This window comes from Anomaloglossus baeobatrachus, chromosome 1 (genome assembly GCF_048569485.1).
Source record: "Anomaloglossus baeobatrachus isolate aAnoBae1 chromosome 1, aAnoBae1.hap1, whole genome shotgun sequence".
Lineage (NCBI taxonomy): Eukaryota > Metazoa > Chordata > Amphibia > Anura > Aromobatidae > Anomaloglossus > Anomaloglossus baeobatrachus.
This window is the reverse complement of record NC_134353.1, coordinates 385,151,199-385,171,558: the sequence shown is the minus strand read 5'-3', so window position 1 is coordinate 385,171,558 and position 20,360 is coordinate 385,151,199. Positions and strand designations below refer to the sequence as shown.

The 20,360-nt window shown below is 45.9% G+C and overlaps 1 protein-coding gene across 1 annotated transcript in view; it reads left to right on the top strand.

The window, feature by feature from the left end:
* Positions 1-5,270: 5,270 nt before the first annotated feature.
* Positions 5,271-20,360, top strand: part of LOC142315335 (unconventional myosin-If-like) — a 279,905-nt gene continuing 264,815 nt past the window's right edge. The window contains exon 1 of the mRNA XM_075352538.1: positions 5,271-5,435. Within this exon, the coding sequence (XP_075208653.1) occupies positions 5,433-5,435 (3 nt within the window). The 5' untranslated portion in view covers positions 5,271-5,432. The remainder of the gene's footprint in view (positions 5,436-20,360) is intronic.

Sequence of the window (20,360 nt, the reverse complement as noted above, 5' to 3'; positions counted from 1 at the left end):
CTGGATAGTGTCATGTGCTGTCCGGTTCCGCACACGCAGATTACTACTACTGCGTTGGACTCTGTTCACATTGCAGAGTCCAACATGCAGCCTGCTCTTTCTTAAGTGCTGAGCTCGGCTGGGCATCGGCTGAGTTGTTTCACTGTCCCAGCCATGCAGGAGTTAATCCTTGTTGTAGCAGTGTGCAACTCTTCTGTGAGCCAGGCTGCTAATTACTATCTCCAGCTGCCTCTTCCTATTTAAGCCTAGGGAGTTTAGTCAGAGGCTGCAGAAGATAGCACCAGCGATCCCGGTCGCAGTTGTGCTCTGCTTATGGTGAACACGGTACACATATTGTCTCCCATTTGTGTGTGAGTGCAGTGTGTACAAGGTTTTGTTCTCCCTAGTCCGTGTCTTTTCTATGGGGGTTTGTAGCTGGGTTTCCTGCCCGCTCCCATGGTTAGGGGGAGTAAGATCAGGGCCGGACAGGAGACAGGGCCAGGTCGGGTACCCAGGCCTCCCTACCCTCAAGGGTACCCCTGAGGTGAGGCTAAGCATAGAGGTCCAAGTCTTAGAGCCAGCTCAGGAGCCCCTGGTCTGTCACTTCCCCCCGTAATAGAGAGTTGCAGATGTAAATTGGTGTTGAAAGGTGAAGTGAAGTGATGAAATCGTTTAGACAAACATTACACGTCTACATACATGTCTGTGCCGCCCCTGCAATGGTCGAACCGCTCGGATCCGGGCGTGATCATTCGTGGCTCGAGAGTCTCTGGACCCGTGGGCTAGGGGCCACACTCAAATGAAAAGGGGGGTATTTACAGGGGAGATATAGTTTGTGACGCCACCCAAGGTGTACGGTAATTGGGAGTACCGCCGCTGCCGGTGGGAGTACCAAGGGTGATGGAGTGGGGCAGTTAAATGTCATCACCCTCCATGGGTAGGGAAAGGCCACGGGGTTCGGTGGGATGCCGTGGGATGCAAGGGTCACTCAGGTACTCACTCAGTCAATAAGCAGACGCTGACAACCGGGTAAACCAAATCTCGGGGTATAGCTGTCGCTTGAGGGGAGCTCGTCCGGGTCCCGTCCCCTATAGTGTTGCCTGGTGATCCGTGACCTGCCTCCTGGCACTAAGTGTAACTTCAAAGTGGTGGCCCAGTAGTCTGAAACTTGCCGGGCCCCACTAGCCACTGTGGCTAAGTGTGGGAGCCTGCTCTCAGGGCTCATTCTTGGGATTTTCTGGACCGTTTGTTCGGAAGGCCCTATCCCCCTCGTTGCACTAGTGCCCCAATTTTGGAGCGGGTGGGAACAGATCATAAAGGCTCTGTTCTCCTCAGGTTAATTGCCGGGTTGCCTGAAGCTTCTCCCCGACCTAGGGTCCGTGTACCCCGCCGTGCCTTCAGTCCCGGATCGGTTATAGTGCCGGGCTGCTCACCATCCTTCTTGACAGGTCCAGGCACATAGCCGCAATCCGACCGGAAGTCCAACTCCTCTAGGTCCAGATCAACATCTGCAACCTAGACAGCTTCTCATGGGAGCCACCACTCCCAACCTCCTCTGAGCTCCTCACAGCTCGAGGGCTACTCACTCACTCTCTGACTACTAACTGACTGACTACACTCCTCACCTCCCCTCCCTGACCCTGACCCCCCAGGTGGGCGACTCTATTCCAGTCAAGCCATCCACTGGTGTGCCTGGTGGGTGTGGTGCAGTGTGTATCTAGGATTTGATTTGCTGTTGGAGGCAACACCATAAGATAGGGACCCAGAACCATGAGGGACTTAAAATACTGCAAGGAAGGGCAGTTTGTGCAGTACCCTGTGACGACCTGATAGTCCAGGGGTGTCACATTCCCCCTTGGTTAAACGTAGCTTGTCCCTGAGCTACAAGACATAAAGAGGGTTATTTTTGCAACTGGGCAGAAAAAAGAATAACATTTTATTTACAAGTTCACGTCCCACATTAGAGAGGCACATTACTTAACTGTTACTTAGAGTTCATCCTTTAACTATGGAACGCTACCGGTTATGATAGTAGCGGAGGCTCAACCTGCTCTGTTGCAGCCGCTTTCTGTGACAGTCCAGTCCCAACGTCCTGGATCCCATCAACCCGCCACCCAAACAACCTGACCCGCTGCATTCCTATTTGTGAGTTTATGACCAGGTTAAGGTCCCGGGTGTTGAAAAGACGACTCTGGTAGGCACAGGAGGTGCAACTATTTACATTGAGCACAAGTCCGTGCTGGCCACAACCAGTCCTGCAGCCATGGTCCATTTTTACTACTAAAAATATATATAAGAACCGGACTCCATGCACCTGGTGCAAACATTATGTAACTTCATAATCAGATGAGGTATTCAGTTGATTAAACCCGATGATAATCCTTTTTGTCTATAAACACTACTTATCATTACTCAAGAAAAATAATAAACTATGAAAAACAAGAAAAGAAAGCACAGATTTTTCTAACATTTTAACTTTAAATAGTAAGGTACCATTAACATTAATGCTTGTAATCCACGGCGGAGGCTGGCATGACCTGCTCATTGACCATGATGAGCCTCTTCACATCTAGGGCATACCAGCCCCGCTCTCCACAATGCCGGGTATAAGACACCACCTCTCCCGGTTCCAGGTCACGGCCCAGATGCCCCTTTGGGAGATGCTCCTCCACATCTCTCCGAGAAACAAACACCTCATCTGTGAGGCCCGCTTCCATTATGAAACCCCACCCTTTATCGGGGTCAAAGCGCCTCACCAGACCATGGTACCGCGGCCCTCTGACGCGGAAGGGGGCTTTCCTCAAATGCTCCTTCTCTATTTGGGTACGGGCGGCAATCTCCCGTCATTGCTGATCTTGGGTTGTCATCTCCAGGTGTAGCTTACGCTGGTGTCGTTTGGCAGTAGGGAGCGTCAGCGTCCGGCTTCGCGTCCCTTGCTGACATGGGTTGTAGGTGTACTCCTGCGGCCCCAGCAGCCGTTGAGATGCCGCGCGGTGGAGGAACTGGCAGCTCCTCAGGTTCTGCCTCCGCCATGATAGAAAAAGGGACCGACTGCTCCGCAGCCGGGGGTGCAGAGTCGGGTGCTCCGTATGAGGGTACGGGCCCGGTGATGCGGCCTGGTCTGGTCAGGCAGGTATCGGGGTAACCGCTGTCGTGGCCTGGACAGGTGACGGGGTCGGGAGCTCTGCAGCTGGCTCCTCACAGATTGGGGCTGAAAGTTCCGCTGCCAAGGTTAGAATAAGCAGCTCGGCATCTGCCGAGGATGGGGGTGGCGGTGATGAAGTGCTTGCCACGAGTGAGGGCAGACCGGATCCCACAGCCGCATAGGCCAGATCGTTCAGATCAACTGGGACTGGGTAACCGCTTACCCGCTCCTCACGTGGAACTTCTATCTCACGGGCTCACACCACCATTGCCAGGCTCCTCATCTCTTCCCTCCAGTGGTCCAGTATGAAGAGGAATTGCGTCCGCATCTTCCTGCAGAGCTGCTCCGTCTCTTGCTCGATCCAGGTCACGGTCCTGGGAGCAGCGCGCTCCGGTGATCAGTATCGCGCAGCCGCCATCTTTCCTCTGCGGTGTCCAGGAATGTTATGGCAGAGTTCTGGTGTCCCTGCTTCTCTTCCACTTCTACATGCCGTCACGCCCCCTCGGTTTTTGCCCACCACTCACTGCTGCGCTCGGGCCTTCTGGGAACTTCCGGTTCCGGGCAAACTCTCAGGACGAAGGGCGGGGCTTCTGCTTCGCACGCTTTTGGCCGAGAAGATGGCGTTTTGGCGCCAAAGATGGCAGAAGGAGGCGGAAATGGCAGCAAATGGGACTCTGACATGCAGTTTGGACTTTCAAGGTGCACGTCACCCAGGTAAGTGGGTCCTGTTCGGATCCTGTTCGTGACGCCAAGTTTTTCAAGGTGTGCCACCCCTGCAGCAGTCGACCGCTCGGATCCGGGGGTGATTATTCGTGGCTTGAGAGTCTCCGGACCCGGGGGCTAGGGGCCACACTCAAATGAAAAGGTGAGTATTTACAGGGGAGACATAGTTTGTGACGCCACCCATGGTGTACGGTAATTGGGAGTACCGCCGCTGCTGTTGGGAGTACCCGGGGTGATGGAGCTGGATGTTGTCACCCTCCACGGGCAGGGGAAGGCCCTGGGGCCTGGTGGGATACCGTGGGATGCAGGGGTCACTCAGGTACTCACTCAGTCAATAAGCAGACGCTGACAACCGGGTAAACCAAATCTCGGGGTATAGCTGTCGCTTGAGGGGAGCTCGTCCATGTCCCGTCCCCTATAGTGTTGCCTGGTGATCCGTGACCTGCCTCCTGGCACTAAATTTAACTTCAACGTGGTGGCCCAATAGTCTGAAACTTGCCGGGCCTCGCTCCGCACTGTGGCTAAGTGTGGGAGCCTGCTCTCAGGACTCACGCTTGGGATTTTCTGGACCGTTTGTTTGGAAGGCCCTATCCCCCTCGTTGCACTAGTGCCCCAATTCTGGAGCGGTTGGGAACAGATTATAAAGACTCCGTTCTCCTCAGGTTAATTGCCGGGTTGCCTGAAGCTTCTCCCCGACCTAGGGTCCGTGTACCCTGCCGTGCCTTCGGTACCAGATCAGTGATAGTGCCAGGCTGCTGACCATCCTCCTTGACATGTACAGGCACCTAGCCGCAATTCCCTGCGACTCCTCTAGGTCCAGACCACCGTCTGCAACCTAGACAGCTTCTCTTGAGTGCCACGACTCCCAACCTCCTCTGAGCTCCTCACAGCTCGAGGGCTACTCACTCACTCTCTGACTACTAACTGACTGACTACACTCCTCACCTCCCCTCCCTGACCCTGACCCCCCAGGTGGGCGACTCTATTCCAATCAAGCCGTCTACTGGTGTGCCTGGTGGGTGTGGTGCAGTGTGTATCTAGGAGTTGATTTGCTGTTGGATGCAACACCATAAGATAGGGACCCAGAACCATGAGGGACGTGGAATACTACACGGAAGGGCAGTTTTTGTGCAGTACCCTGTGATGACCTGATAGTCCAGGGGCATCACATGTCCATGCATCTATTAATGCCACCATGAGTAAAAATAAAGCCAACCCTACATTTCACACTTCTGGTAAAAAAGCACCACTTCAATGCAAAAATGTGGTCATATCTGTGCAAAGATGGTTTCATTAACTGTTTGTCTCCAAGTTCTGTATTTTCTACATTGCTCTCAAAGGCGTACGTACACACATACATACTCCACCCCAAGCAAAATAATATTTTCAAAAGGCTGACAATCAGAAAGAAGGAAGTGGGTGACTGATAGAGAGAGGAACTTCTGCAATAACTCATTTTTTACTAAACTTACAAGCAGAGGAACAAAGAATGACTTCTTCAACCAATACCTGAATTATGGTGGCATTTTAAGATCTAAAACACCGTCAGCAGGGAAGAATCACCATAGGAGGAATCCATCTAATCATGGTAATATGCTGTCTACTTACCTATCTATACCTTGCATTAGAAATGTAAATGTGCACTAAAGATGAAGGTTGGATCAGACCACTCACTTTCGTGAAAGATAACCTGCCCTAACAGCCTTTGGCGACTTGTGGTTTAAGGGAAGCAATTCAAGGTTGATGAAACTTTCCTTTATTATTTCTTTAGAACATTTTTTTTTCCTCCAAATAAGTTTTTAGATAAAGATTTTTGTAACATAAAAAGATTTAAAGCTGTCAGGTGGCAGTTCTGCTTTGAAAGACCAAGAAGGAATGACCAGTATTGTGGACCTCCAATGTACAGGCTTTGTGGACACAACTGTGACCCCTGAGCTCCCTTTAGCTTCCTTTTCATTTGGGAAGGGAGCTCAACGACTGTAATACCATAAAGGCTGTAAAAACCTGATATTATCCGAATGGGCTTAATGCTAAGCCTTGCTAGTTATCGGGGAAAGTCTCTGAGAACTTCTGACATGTCTCTGTGATTCTGAGATAGAATAGTCAATATATTTTAGAATTGTAATTTTTTCTTGAATGTTTAGTCTTCTCCGCTTGTTAACATATCAACTTACTTACAAAAAACTACAATAGTATACATTGCTAAAATAATAATTATTTCTAATAATGAAAGTGGTCTTCCGCCAAAAGTAATTAATGCAAAAGGGCATAAAATACTGATCTGATGGCCACTAGAATCACTAAGATTTGGAGAACCCCTATTTGTTTCAATAAAGTGATAAGGGTGCTTTACACGCTGCGACATCGCTAACGATATATCGTCGGGTTCACGGTGTTTGTGACGCACATCCGGCATCGTTAGAGACATCGCCCCGTGTGACAGCTAAGAGTGACGATCAACGATCGCAAAAACAGCAAAAATCGTTGAGCGTTGACACATCGCTCCTAATCATAATGTCGTTGGTGTTTCATTCCGCAGGTTGTTCGTCGTTCCTGCGGCACCACACATCGCTGTGTGTGACATCGTAGGAACAACGAACATCATCCTACCTGCGTCCACCGGAAAGGAGGAAGGAAGGAGGTGGGCGGCATGTTCCGGCCACTCATCTCCTCCTCCCCTCTTCTATTGGGCGGCCGTTTTGTGATGCCGCTGTGACGTCGCTGTGACGCCGAACGCACCTCCCCCTTGAAGGAGGGATTGTTCGGCGGTCACAGCAATGTCGCTGAACAGGTATGTGCGTGTGACGCTGCCGTAGCGATATTGTTCGCAGCGATCACCACATGTCGCACAAACAATAACGGGGGTGGGTGCTATCACTCGCGACATCGCTAGCAATCGCTAGTGATGTCGCAGCGTGTAAAGCACCCTTTACTCTATACGATCCCCGGTCACCCCAGTTAGCATTAACTAAAGGTGGTCTCGCCAACCAGACATTTCAAGTAAAAGGTTAATATGATTTGTGAAAAAGGTTTATTATCTATTAGTGCTAAAAATATTAGTTTTTTGTTTTGTTTGAGTTGCATGTAAACCAGATTGGAAAATAATGAAGCACCTAGCACCAGGTATTACAAATATGCAGTATCTTTTTTCACAGATTGTACAGATAAAAACTAAATTCAAGTATATCAATTTACTTATACAACTATTTCTATAATATTTTACTCAGGAACTAGATTATGGATACTACAAATGAAAGTGCTCAATAGATTTAATCATTAACCCAAGTCATAACATGAAATAGCAGAGGTCTGCCCAAAAACACTGTTTCAGTGATTACAGATGCTTCTTTAAGAAATTGATAATTCTAGAACTGGCTAAGTCTATTAGTTGAATATGTATGTGGAAAACCAATGTCTAGATTTAAAAATGCGTTAAGCCTCCAACACACATCCGTTAAACACGTGCGTGTTTGTTCCGTTTCCGTATATACCGGAGACACGGACAAACGTGCACCAATGTTAATCTATGTTTGAGGAAACACGTGCATTTTTCCATTATGTCCGTGTGTCCGTGTCCGTGATCCGTATGTGTTTCCGTTTTGCACGGATGCATGTCCGTTATCTGCACGGAGCACGCACACACGGACCCAATGAAAGTCTGTGGATATGTGCGCACACGTTAGTAAACACGTATGCATCTCCGTATGCTCCGTGTACGTTTTGTGCTTTTTTCTAGCTATGTCGGTCATTCTTTCTTTTTCTGTGTATGTCGGTCAATCTCCCTCAGTCCGTCGGTCGGTCTCTCTGTCTTGTCTGTCCCTCTCTCAGTCTGTCGGTCAGTCTCCCCCCTCTCTCATACTCACCGTTCCCCGATCACCGGCGCGGCGCTGCACAGCTGTTAAAAAAAATCCGGCAGCTTTTACTATTTTGAAAAAGCCTGGAAAGATAACTGGCAGCCAAATACTCACTATGTAATGCATATGGACACCTTTATTTCATGTATACCTGGCAGAAATGTGATGAGTTCACTGGAGACTTTTTCCTCTCTCTCCAATTATATAAAAAGCTATGCAGAAATAGGTGTCTACTCAACTGAACTGCCACTTTTCTTGCAATAGTGGTGACGCACCCCAGGGCCTTGGGGTATTCGGTCCCAGGCCTTGAATAACAGGGACGTGTCACAGGGGTGGCCGGTGCCCGGATCCGTGATCCTGGGGGTCGCTTAAAAAAGGGGGAATTAATAAAAGGGAAAAATAAAAATAAAGTGGTTTTCGTGATGCCACTTGCGGTATGCAGCTATGTGGGGAATGCCGCCGCTGAAAAGTCTCTCACTGCTGGGGCTGGTGGTATTAAGCAGCTTGAATGTTATGGCCCTCCGCAAGTAGAGCTAGACCCCAGGGGAGGATGATGTGGTTGTAGTATGGTGAAGGTTGGTGATGCAGAGGTATAGAAAGAATTCAGACAAAACAGGGTGTGCGGTTAAACTTGTGCTTTACTCACTGGTTTGGAGTAGCTGCAACCCGGCTGGTGCTGGTCTCTACCAATCTGGGCCTCAGATAATCCGGTATTCCCTTGATTCCAGTGTCGGTGTAGTGACCTGGTGAGCTTTATTTCCATGCACCCGTCTGCAATTGGTGGGATCCCGTAGCCTGAAGCATTTTGGGGTACCCTCCTGTCATCACAGTCCTGGCCTGTATGGCAGGCAGCTTGAACCTCTCTTGGGTCGGGCCTCTGTCCCGGACACTAATGTTGGTGAGGAACCGTGATTATTCGCTCACCGGGCAGATTTATCAGGTGAGCTTCAAATGTCTTCCTGAACTAGGGCTGTGCACCCCGCCGGTGCTCGGTCCAGTGAGTACTCACGCCGTACTCTCCCTGGCAGCCGTACTCCTTTAGCCCAATAAGTCACTTTACACTCTCTCCATCTGTGCATTGACTTCTGAACTGACTGGATGTCTTACTGACTGAATGTCTTCCGACTTACTGTTTGACAAGTTGTCTGCCTCCTGTCGACTCCACTGACTAGCTCCTCCTCCTCCTCCCAGGTGTCTGACTAGTGGATTGAATAAGTCCCAACCAATAGGTGGCCATCCATCAGATCCGTCTCTATTCTGTTACCCAGTCTGAGGAAAAAGGGCATAGGTGTGTGTGTTTGCATGTTATTTACCGGCACTGGTCTTCCAGGAATCCGGGGTTAGATGCAATACCCTGTGGCGCCTGACACCTCAGTTGCGCCACAGTGGCAGAAGAGTCATCGTCAAACAGTGACGACAATGACTCTTCCGCCGCCATTGCAAGAATTGCCATTGCAATTTCTTATTGGTACAGTAGTTCATAACAGTGTCAGTTTAAAGCAGACATAAATGTCATACCTAGATGTAGCAAGGGGTTGGCCATTTTAGCCAATCCTTATTTATTAGTAGGGTCAATTAGCTCATCACAAAGTTTTCCTCATTTGCAGCCTCTATTAATGAACAGTTCTCTTTGGGGAAACCTGTCTGCAAGGGCTCATTCAGACAAGTGGATTAAAAATTTGTGTGCAAGCCATATGTAAGAAATGCAAGTCAATGTAATAGTTCACATGAATGTTTTGAGACAACGATCGATGGTCTGTTTGCTTAAAAATAGCAGCGTTCTCCACTTTGGTCTTCTGGATCAGGCTAGCCCATTATAAGTGCCCAAAAAACGGATCATATATGGGCTACCATTCATATATCATGTGTTTTTCAAAGATCCATTACTAGTATTAACATAGGAAACTGTAGCTGTTCTTTTATGGTTTATTAAATTGTTTATATATAATCCAGATGGCATGAAAAGGGACATAGAGATGGTACAAAGCAATTTCTGTAGGGAAAACAGACAGGTTTGTATACCCTCATGTGAACCCAGTCCTAGAGTTCCCAGTGTAAACTAAGCATTACCCAGTGTCCATTGAAATGAATGCACCATCTCTATAACAGAGAGGACACAGCCTCAACCGCATCAGACGCTCTTTGTACCTGTTACTAACTCTGGCCATGAGATGAGTATCCTAAATGGAGAATCCTTCACTCCCAACCCAGAATCTCCTACAGAGTATATAAAAATGGGATTACTAAACTTGATGAACTCTTTAAAGGGACCATTGGCGATAGCATGTAGCAATGTCTGGCCTGCCAGAAGTTGGACACACATTGAGAGAAAGTTTTCTGCAGTTTTTGGAGACCAGCCCTTTGATTACAGGTAATGTGAATTACACTTTATGGAAATAACCAGCCCCACTAACAAAATATGCTGCAGGCAAATCAACCATTTTTACAATTTTGTGTGTGATTCCACAGTTCTACATTGTCATTCTTTTAATATACTGTATGTGCAATACATTTATGTTTGTACCTTTCTGGCTCACCCACCATCTTTTCTTTTTTGTCTGTATATTTTGGTAATTTGTATTGATTCATTTTTTCATGCGATTTATTATAAATGTACATATTTTACCGAGAGTTTTTGCATTCTGCACATCCCTTATTTTGCTTATATAATTTACATAGTTTACATATACTGTTCAAACTACTTTCATGGAAATATGGCATACTGCTTACGCAAGGCCCCCATACACATTAGATGACTGACCATCAAAAGATGCGTCTTCTTGGCCATTTGTTTCATACACAAGAGCACTTGTTCAGCTGTTTTCTCTATGAGCTCCCATGTAAACTCCTATATATATATATATATATATATATATATATATATATATATATATACACAGTACAGACAAAAAGTTTGGAGACACCTTCTCATTCAAAGAGTTTTCTTTATTTTTATGACTCTGAAAATTGTAGATTCACATTGAAGGCATCAAAACTATGAATTAACACATGTGGAATGAAATACTTAACAAAAAAGTGTGAAACAACTGAAAATATGTGTTATATTCTAGGCTCTTCAAAGAAGCCACCTTTTGCTTTCATTACTGCTTTGCACAATCTTGGCATTCTTTTGATGAGCTTCAAGAGGTAGTCACCGGAAATGGTCTTCCAACAGTCTTGAAGGAGTTCCCAGAGAAACTTAGCACTTGTTAGCCCTTTGGCCTTCACTCTGTGGTCCAGCTCACCCCAAACCATCTCGATTGGGTTCAGGTCTGGTGACTGTGGAGGCCAGGTCATCTGGCGTAGCACCCTATCACTCTACTTCTTAGTCAAATAGCCCTTACACAGCCTGGAAGTGTGTTTGGGGTCATTGTCCTGTTGAAAAATAAATGATGGTCCAACTAAACGCAAACCGAAATAGCATGCCGCTGCAACATGCTGTGGTAGCCATGCTGGTTCAGTATGCCTTCAATTTTGAATAAATTCCCCAAAGTGTCCCCAGCAAAGCACCTCCACACCATCATACCTCCTCCTCCATGCTTCACGGTGGGAACCAGGCATGTAGAGTCCATCCGTTCACCTTTTCTGCATCGCACAAAGACACGGTGGTTGGATTCAAAGATCTCAAATTTGGACTCATCAGACCAAAGCACAGATTTCCATTGGTCTAATGTCCATTCCTTGTGTTCTTTAGCACAAACAAGTCTCTTCTGCTTGTTGCCTGCCCTTAGCAGTGGTTTCCTAGCAGCTATTTTACCATGAAGGCCTACTGCACAAAGTCTCCTCTTAACAGTTGTTTTAGAGATGTGTCTGCTGCTAGAACTCTGTGTGGCATTGACCTGGTCTCTAATCTGAGCTGCTGTTAACCTGCGATTTTTGAGGCTGGTGACTCAGACAAACTTATCCTCCGCAGCAGAGGTGACTCTTGGTCTTCCTTTCCTGGGGCGGTCCTCATGTGAGCCAGTTTCTTTGTAGCGTTTGATGTTTTTTGCCACTGCACGTGGGGACACTTTCAAAGTTTTCCCAATTTTTCAGACTGACTGACCTTCATTTCTTAAAGTAATGATGGCCACTTATTTGTATTTACTTAGCTGCTTTTTTCTTGCCATAATACAAATTCTAACAGTCTATTCAGTAGGACTATCAGCTGTGTATCCACCAGACTTCTGCACAACACAACTGATGGTCCCAACCCCATTTATAAGGCAAGAAATCCCACTTATTAAACCTGACAGGGCACATCTGTGAAGTGAAAACCATTTCCGGTGACTACCTCTTGAAGCTCATCAAGAGAATGCTAAGAGTGTACAAAGCAGTAATCAAAGCAAAAAGGAGCTACTTTGAAGAACCTAGAATATAAGACATATTTTCAGTTGTTTCACACTTTTTTGTTAAGTATTTCATGTCACATATGTTAATTCATAGTTTTGATGCCTTCAATGTGAATCTACAATTTTCATAGTCTTGAAAATAAAGAAAACTCTTTGAATGAGAAGGTGTGTCCAAATCTTTGGTCTGTACTGTATGTGTGTGTGTGTGTGTGTGTGTGTGTGTGTGTGTGTGTGTGTGTGAAGCCTCACATGGCCTGTCCATATAGAGTGAGCTCCCATATAGCTTCCTGAATACAGTATGAATTCTCACATAACCTGCTATATACATCATGAGCTCCCACATAGCCTCCTATTTACATTATGAGCCCCCACATAGCCACCTAAAGACAGCATGAGACCTCACATAGCCTCTCTATATACAGTATGAGGCCACACATAGCGTCCTAAATACAGCATGAATCCCACATAACCACCTAAATACAGCATGAGCCCACACCTAAGCTCCGATATACAGCATAAGCTTTCACATTGTCACCCATATACAGTATGAGCCATAATATATCCTCCTATATTCTGTACGAGCCCACACAGCCTCCTAAATACAGCATGAGCCCACACAGTCTCTTAAAGATAGTATGAGCCCCCACATAGCCTCCTATATACACTATGAGCTATTACATAGCCTCTTATATATACAGTGCCTACAAGTAGTATTCAACCCCCTGCAGATTTAGCAGGTTTACACATTCGGAATTAACTTGGCATTGTGACATTTGGACTGTAGATCAGCCTGGAAGTGTGAAATGCACTGCAGCAAAAAAGAATGTTATTTCTTTTTTTTTTTTTTTTTTTAAATTGAGAAAAGTTTATTCAGAGGGTCATTTATTATTCAACCCCTCAATCCACCAAAATTCTGTTTGGTTCCCCTAAAGTATTAAGAAGCATTTCAGGCACAAAGAACAATGAGCTTCACATGTTTGGATTAATTATCTCTTTTTCCAGCCTTTTCTGACTAATTAAGACCCTCCCCAAACTTGTGAACAGCACTCATACATGGTCAACATGGGAAAGACAAAGGAGCATTCCAAGGCCATCAGAGACAAGATCGTGGAGGGTCACAAGGCTGGCAAGGGGTACAAAACCCTTTCCAAGGAGTTGGGCCTACCTGTCTCCACTGTTGGGAGCATCATCCGGAAGTGGAAGGCTTATGGAACTACTGTTAGCCTTCCACGGCCTGGACAGCCTTTGAAAGTTTCCTCCTGTGCCGAGGCCAGGCTTGTCCAAAGAGTCAAGGCTAACCCAAGGACAACAAGGAAGGAGCTCCGGGAAGATCTCATGGCAGTGGGGACATTGGTTTCAGTCAATACCATAAGTAACGTACTCCACCGCAATGGTCTCCGTTCCAGACGAGCCCGTAAGGTACCTTTACTTTCAAAGCGTCATGTCAAGGCTCGTCTACAGTTTGCTCATGATCACTTGGAGGACTCTGAGACAGACTGGTTCAAGGTTCTCTGGTCTGATGAGACCAAGATCGAGATCTTTGGTGCCAACCACTCACGTGACATTTGGAGACTGGATGGCACTGCATACGACCCCAAGAATACCATCACTACAGTCAAGCATGGTGGTGGCAGCATCATGCTGTGGGGCTGTTTCTCAGCCAAGGGGCCTGGCCATCTGGTCCGCATCCATGGGAAGATGGATAGCACGGCCTACCTGGAGATTTTGGCCAAGAACCTCCGCTCCTCCATCAAGGATCTTAAGATGGGTCGTCATTTCATCTTCCAACATAACAACGACGCAAAGCACACAGCCAAGAAAACCAAGGCCTGGTTCAAGAGGGAAAAAAATCAAGGTGTTGCAGTGGCCTAGTCAATCTCCTGACCTTAACCCAATTGAAAACTTGTGGAAGGAGCTCAAGATTAAAGTCCACATGAGACACCCAAAGAACCTAGATAACTTGGAGAAGATCTGCATGGAGGAGTGGGCCAAGATAACTCCAGAGACCTGTGCCGGCCTGATCAGGTCTTATAAAAGACGATTATTAGCTGTAATTGCAAACAAGGGTTATTCCACAAAATATTAAACCTAGGGGTTGAATAATAATTGACCCACACTTTTATGTTGAAAATTTATTAAAATTTAACTGAGCAACATAACTTGTTGGTTTGTAAGATTTATGCATCTGTTAATAAATCCTGCTTTTGTTTGAAGTTTGCAGGCTCTAACTTATTTGCATCTTATCAAACCTGCTAAATCTGCAGGGGGTTGAATACTACTTGTAGGCACTGTATATCATGAGCCCCAAATAGCCTCCTATATACATCATTAGCCCCCACGTGGCCGACTTTATAAATTATGAACCTCATATAGACTCATAAATACAGCATGAACCCCCACATAGCCTCCTATATACAGCCTGAGCTATCACATAGCCTCCTATATACATAATAAGCACCACATAGTCTCCTATAAACATTATGAACCCAATATAGCCTCCTACATACAGTATGCGTCCCCATATAGCCTTATATACATTATGAGCCCTCACATAGCCTCCAATATACTTTATGAGTCCCACATAGCCTCCATTATACTTCATGAGTGCTACATAGCCTACTGTATCCTTTATGGGCCCCATATATACTCTTAAATACTTTATAACCCACACGAAGCCCTCTATATACAGTATTATCCCATCCACATATAAAAAAAGACTAAATACTCGCCTTGCTCCCGTACCCCCAGTGCTCTGCCAGTGCACTAACTCTCTGTACATCAGACGCGATGATGTGAACTCATTGCGTCTGCTGTCTCACATGTTGATTGGTGGAAAATGGAGCCAGCCGCACTGTCCTCTATCAATGTATTCACCACTGTCTGCATCCTGAGGATGCAGATAGCGCTGACATTAGGAAGCGGTCCACTGTTTTTGGCTTAATGGCTGTCTCGATCAGCAGGCCAGGTTGGAGTAGCCAGAGGGCTGAATGTGGCTCACACGCTGCACTTTGCCAAGCCCTGGTCTAATCTATTTGTGGGGTCTTTGTACACCAGCTAAATATTGTATGCTGATTAAACAGATTATTTTCTTTTTAAAGTACTTTGCTGTTTCATGATGCTTTAACCCCTTATCGTACGGGGTATGTCCTGGCTGTCTGGGCCTTAACAATCAAGGACATGCCAAGTACATCCTGGCAAATCACTGGGGTTTCGGCACTGTACCTCTGCAATCACCGCTGGATCTCCGGCTTATCTTGTAGTCTGGCTGTCACTGTCAGGAGCTGTGGGATTTAGCTATGTTCAGGAGAAATTGCGCAACACCATAATGGGTGATTCTGTTATGATCTGGTCACCGTGGATGATCACAAATATCCAATCAGCAGAAAAAAACACAAGAGTAGTTGGAACCTGAGCTGACCGCAACCCCCTATCTGTCAGACCACACTAGATGTAGCCGTGGAGCATTCCTAAACACACCTAGACGCCACGTCACAGCCGTAGAAACTTACTACACCTCACAGATAGAAATGAGGAAACCTATCTCGCCTCAGAGTAGTCCCCAAAGGAATAGCAAGCCCTCAACATAGAAAGCCAACGGTGATGTAAGAAAACACAATAAACAGATAGGGAATATAGATTAGCAAAGGCGAGGCCCAACTTCCTAGATAGAACAGGACAGGACAGATAACTGATTGCAGTCAGTGCAAGTGATAAGAAAAATACTGAGACCACACGGACTCTTCCCCACTATATCAGGTACTCTTGTAAATAATGGGAGAAACAAAATACAAAAAAACCCACAAGAAATACAAAAGTGCAAATACTCAAATAGAACAGGGAGAATCTCCCTTTTTTTGCAGTAAGACCTGCAGAGGGGGAACCCCCATGCTCATCAAAACAGAAAGACAATTTCTCTCCTGCAAGAAAACAGACTTTAAGCAAAACAAAAAGAAGAACAAATACCGTTAGGTGTGGATCAGGCAATAAAGCAAATAACTTGCATCCTATCTGGAATGGGACAGGCACAGGATAAATGAAAGGACAACTCCCAGCCAATTCAACATCTATAACAGGCCCCAGCCAGCAGACACTTCTCTTCTACATAACCCAGGCTGATCTGCAATTGGGCTTCCCAAACTCCCAATTAACTCCCACACCTGTTGAGGCACAGTTAGCTTCACCCCAAGTCCTGAGAACCAGAGGGAGCTCTAAACCATCACCCCCTCGGATGACATTCGCAACATGTTTCTTTTTACCTATTCCCCATGTGAAAATTGGAAATCTGGGTTTAAAAGAACATTTTAGCGGTAAAAATGTAATTATTTTTTATTCACATTTTGTTACACACCTGCAGTTTAAATATGCGTACTCAGGAGAAGTTGCACAACAAATTATATGGTGCATTTTCTCCTGTTACCCTTGTGAAAATGAAAGATTTTGAGGTTGAAGCAACATTTTTGTGGTAAAAATATTTTTTTTAATTTTAATGGCTCAACATAGCAAAATTCTATAAAACACCTGGGGGTTCAAGGAGCTCACTCAACATTTCTATAAATTCCTTGAAGTGTCTAGTTTCCAAAATTAAGTCACAAGTGGGAGAGCTCCAGTGTTTAGGCACTTCAGGGGCTCTCCTAACATGACATTGCTTTCGCTAACAATTCCAGCTAATTTTGCATTCAAACAGTCACATGACACTCCTCCCCTTCAGAGCGCTGCCGTGCACCCACCCAATAGATTTCCACCCCACATGGGGTATCTGTGTACTCAAGAGAAATTGCACAATAAAATGTATGGTGCATTTTCTCTTCTTACTCTTGTGAAAATACAAAACTTGGAGCTAAAGCAACATTTTTAGGTAAAATGTTTTTTGTTTTTTCATTCCACTTAGCATTCATTCATGTGAAGCACCTGAAGGATTAATACATTTTTGGATATGGTTTTGAGCAGTTTGAGGGTGCAATTTTTATAATGGTGTTAATTTTGGATATTTTCTGTCACCTAGGCCTCTCAAAGTCACTTCAAATAAAATATGGTCCCTAAAAAAATGGTTTTGTAAATTTAGTTGGAAAAATGAGAAATTGCTGATGAACTTTGAACCCTTCTAACTTCCTAAGAAAAAATTGCGCTGATGTAAAGTAGACACATGGGAAATGTTATTTATTCATTATTTTGTGTGACATAATTTTTGAATTTAAGGGCATAAAAATTCACAGTTTGAAAATTGCAAAATTTTCTACATTTTCACAAATAAATGAAAAAAATATAGTCTAAAATTACCACCAACATGAAGTACAATATGTCACGAAAAAATACTCTCAGAATCACTGGGATCCATTGAAGTGTTCTAGAGTTATAACCTGTCAGTGACACTGGTCAAAATTGCAAAAAATGGAACCCCGGACATGAAGGTGAAAAGCAGGCTTGGGGGTAAAGGGGTTAAAGCGTAACCTTTGTTTTAATTTTTAATTCATAAATCAATAGTGCACATGAAAATAAATAACTTTGTAATAGATCTCATCAGTCAAATTAGCTTTTATCTATGTCAGAATTGATCAGTCATTATCAAAATTTTCAATTTTAAAGTAAAATCTGTATTCATTGAAGATGGTCCCCTTAGTGAGATAGGAAATGGCCGTTAGGCTGGTTTCAGGTACGTGTGACATCCATTTTTACCACGGATGCCACACGTACCCATGTTATTATTTGCTGTTACTCACACGTCCGTGTTTTCAGTGTGACCTCTCATGACCTCACATGACCCCACACGCAGTCATGTCCGTTCTTTCTCCGGCAGCACAGGTGTCACATGGATCATAACACCGTTCCCACACAGGGTTAAAGCAGCCGACAAAACCCTAGTCACCCCCCCAGGGAAGGACAGGCACACCAGTAGGCGGTACCAGGCGGAAAGGAAACGCCCACCTAGGGGTCTGGAGAGCCCGGGGCGGGAAAACAGAAGATGAGTTTTGAGGTTCAAGTTGAGAGGAGTAAGGAGGAGAAACAGACAGGTGTCAGGGTCGGAGCCCTAACCCATTGACTAGGTGGCAGACGGTGGTCACCACCAGCAGGTGATGGGAAGACGACTCGGCAGATCCGAGGTGGACCGGGGTAGGGATGTAGCCCGCCGGTACTGAAACCGGAGAACCGTCCCGGAAACCATACACAAAGGGGGTACTCGGACTTCAGGACCGGCATCGACGGCCTAGCTAATTAACCGATTAAGGGCAGGATTCCAGGTCCTGTCCCAACCTAAGTCCCGAAAAATAGACAACCACCCACAGAGAGGGATAGGGCATCCGCCAGGGCCCGGTAGATCCCACGGGTCAGCGTCTGACAGGCACGGCTCAAAACCATGTGTGTGTGTGTGTAGTGAGAACCTGGAAGCCAGAGCATCGCGGGGAAAGCATCGGGGACTCATCACTGTTCTCAATGAACTCCCGTGAAGCTGTAGAGCGGGTGTCGCTGGGGGGGTCATCAGGATGTTATCAGAGTTCATTGGGAACTCCAATGACCTCCTGAATGTCACTGTGCTTGCAGAATACACACCTGTCCCGGCGGTGCTGTCCTCGGCGGTGCTGTACCCAGCGATGTCCCCAGCGCTGCTCCGGCTTCCAGGTCCTGAGTACCGTGAATAATCGATGAATATAACAAGCGGCGGTCAGGAGCGGGAGGCAGCAGAGCCGAAAACAGCAGATAAATATGGAAAATCTTCTTATTTCACAGACCCGTGTTTTCTTTGGTACCTGTCACATGTATGCAAACACGGATGTCACACGTGTGACACACGTGTGACATACGCGTGACACACGTATGACCAAAACCCTGCATGTGACTGGTACCTGATTAAACACGGACATCTGAAACCGGCCTTATACTGATGAAATTCTATGACGGGAGGAGGGAAGAGATAGAGGCAGGGGGAGGAGCTAGATGCAGAGCTCCGCCCCTCCTCCCTCTGATATCTGCATAGAATCTCATCTACTACCATATCACATCTTTCACTCAATACAGATTTTACCTGAGAATTGAGAAGTTGGATGATGACTGATCACTTTTGCCTGAGAAAGAAACATATTTGTCTTTTAAGATACAGTACAAAGTTGATTATTTTCATTTGTACTATTGATTTATGAAATTAAAATTAAAAGGACGGTCACACTTTAAAGGGAACCTGTTATCAGTTTTTTCTTTTCCAAACAAAGATTATCACCTTCAGCAGAACCTGTGCTGCATTCCATAAATGTGCATATTATCCCCTAACTCCCCCTGTATAATCCTCAAAATCCTTTTTTAAATTCTCCCATGCTCTATGTAAATCTGGACGGTCCAGTCCGATGGACATCTTTAGTGTGAAGTCTATCTGCTGCTGATTGCCAACCTCTTGCTTTGATTGATGTGGATGACGCCTCCTGCATAATCCACATATTCAGGCGAAATCTCAAGTCTGCGCAGAGACATAGCCGGCTTGCGCTTGTACAATTTGCTGTACCCTACTGCAGGCAAAGGCTAAAAGATAAGTGCGCATATGTGGCACATAGAGAAGGCTTTTATTTGCAAGCACAAATTTACTGTACAGAAACAAAGGCTCATTTTTTTTTTATTTTGGCTAATAAACTGGATTTTCAACATCACCCAGCAAAATCTAGTGCCTGCGCAGACACATCGCCGATTCACACATGCATACTGTGCTCTGCCCTACTGCGAGCAGTGTCTAAAACTTAAAGAGAACCTGTCACCAGTTTTTTGCCCTATAAGCTGCGGCCACCACCAGTGGGCTCTTATATACAGCATTCTAACATGCTATATATAAGAGCCCAGGCCGTTGTGTAGAACATAAAAAGCACTTTATAATACTTACCTAAACCGGTCGCTGCGGTGGATGTGGCTCAAATGGGCGTCTTCATCCTCCGGTGCCGACGCCTCCTCTTTCGGCCATCTTCATACTCCTTCTGAAGCTTGGGTGCATGACGCGTCTACGTCATACGCAGTCTCTGGTCCCGCACATTCGCACTACAATACTTTGATCTGCCTTGCACAGGGCAGATCAAAGTGTGCCCGCTCAGGACCTGAATGCCGGCGAGTGTGTATGATGTCAGACGCGTCATGCACCCCGACTTCAGAAGATGAAGGACAAAGATGGCTAAAAGAGGAGGCGCCGGCATCGGAGAACGGCGCCACCCATATGACCAGTTTGCACTTGAGCGACCTCCTAGGTGAGTATTATAAAGTGTTTTTTATGTTATACCCCCAGCCTGGGCTCTTATATACAGCATGTTAGAATGCTATATATAAGAGCCCGGTGGTGGTGGCCACAGCTTATAGGGCAAA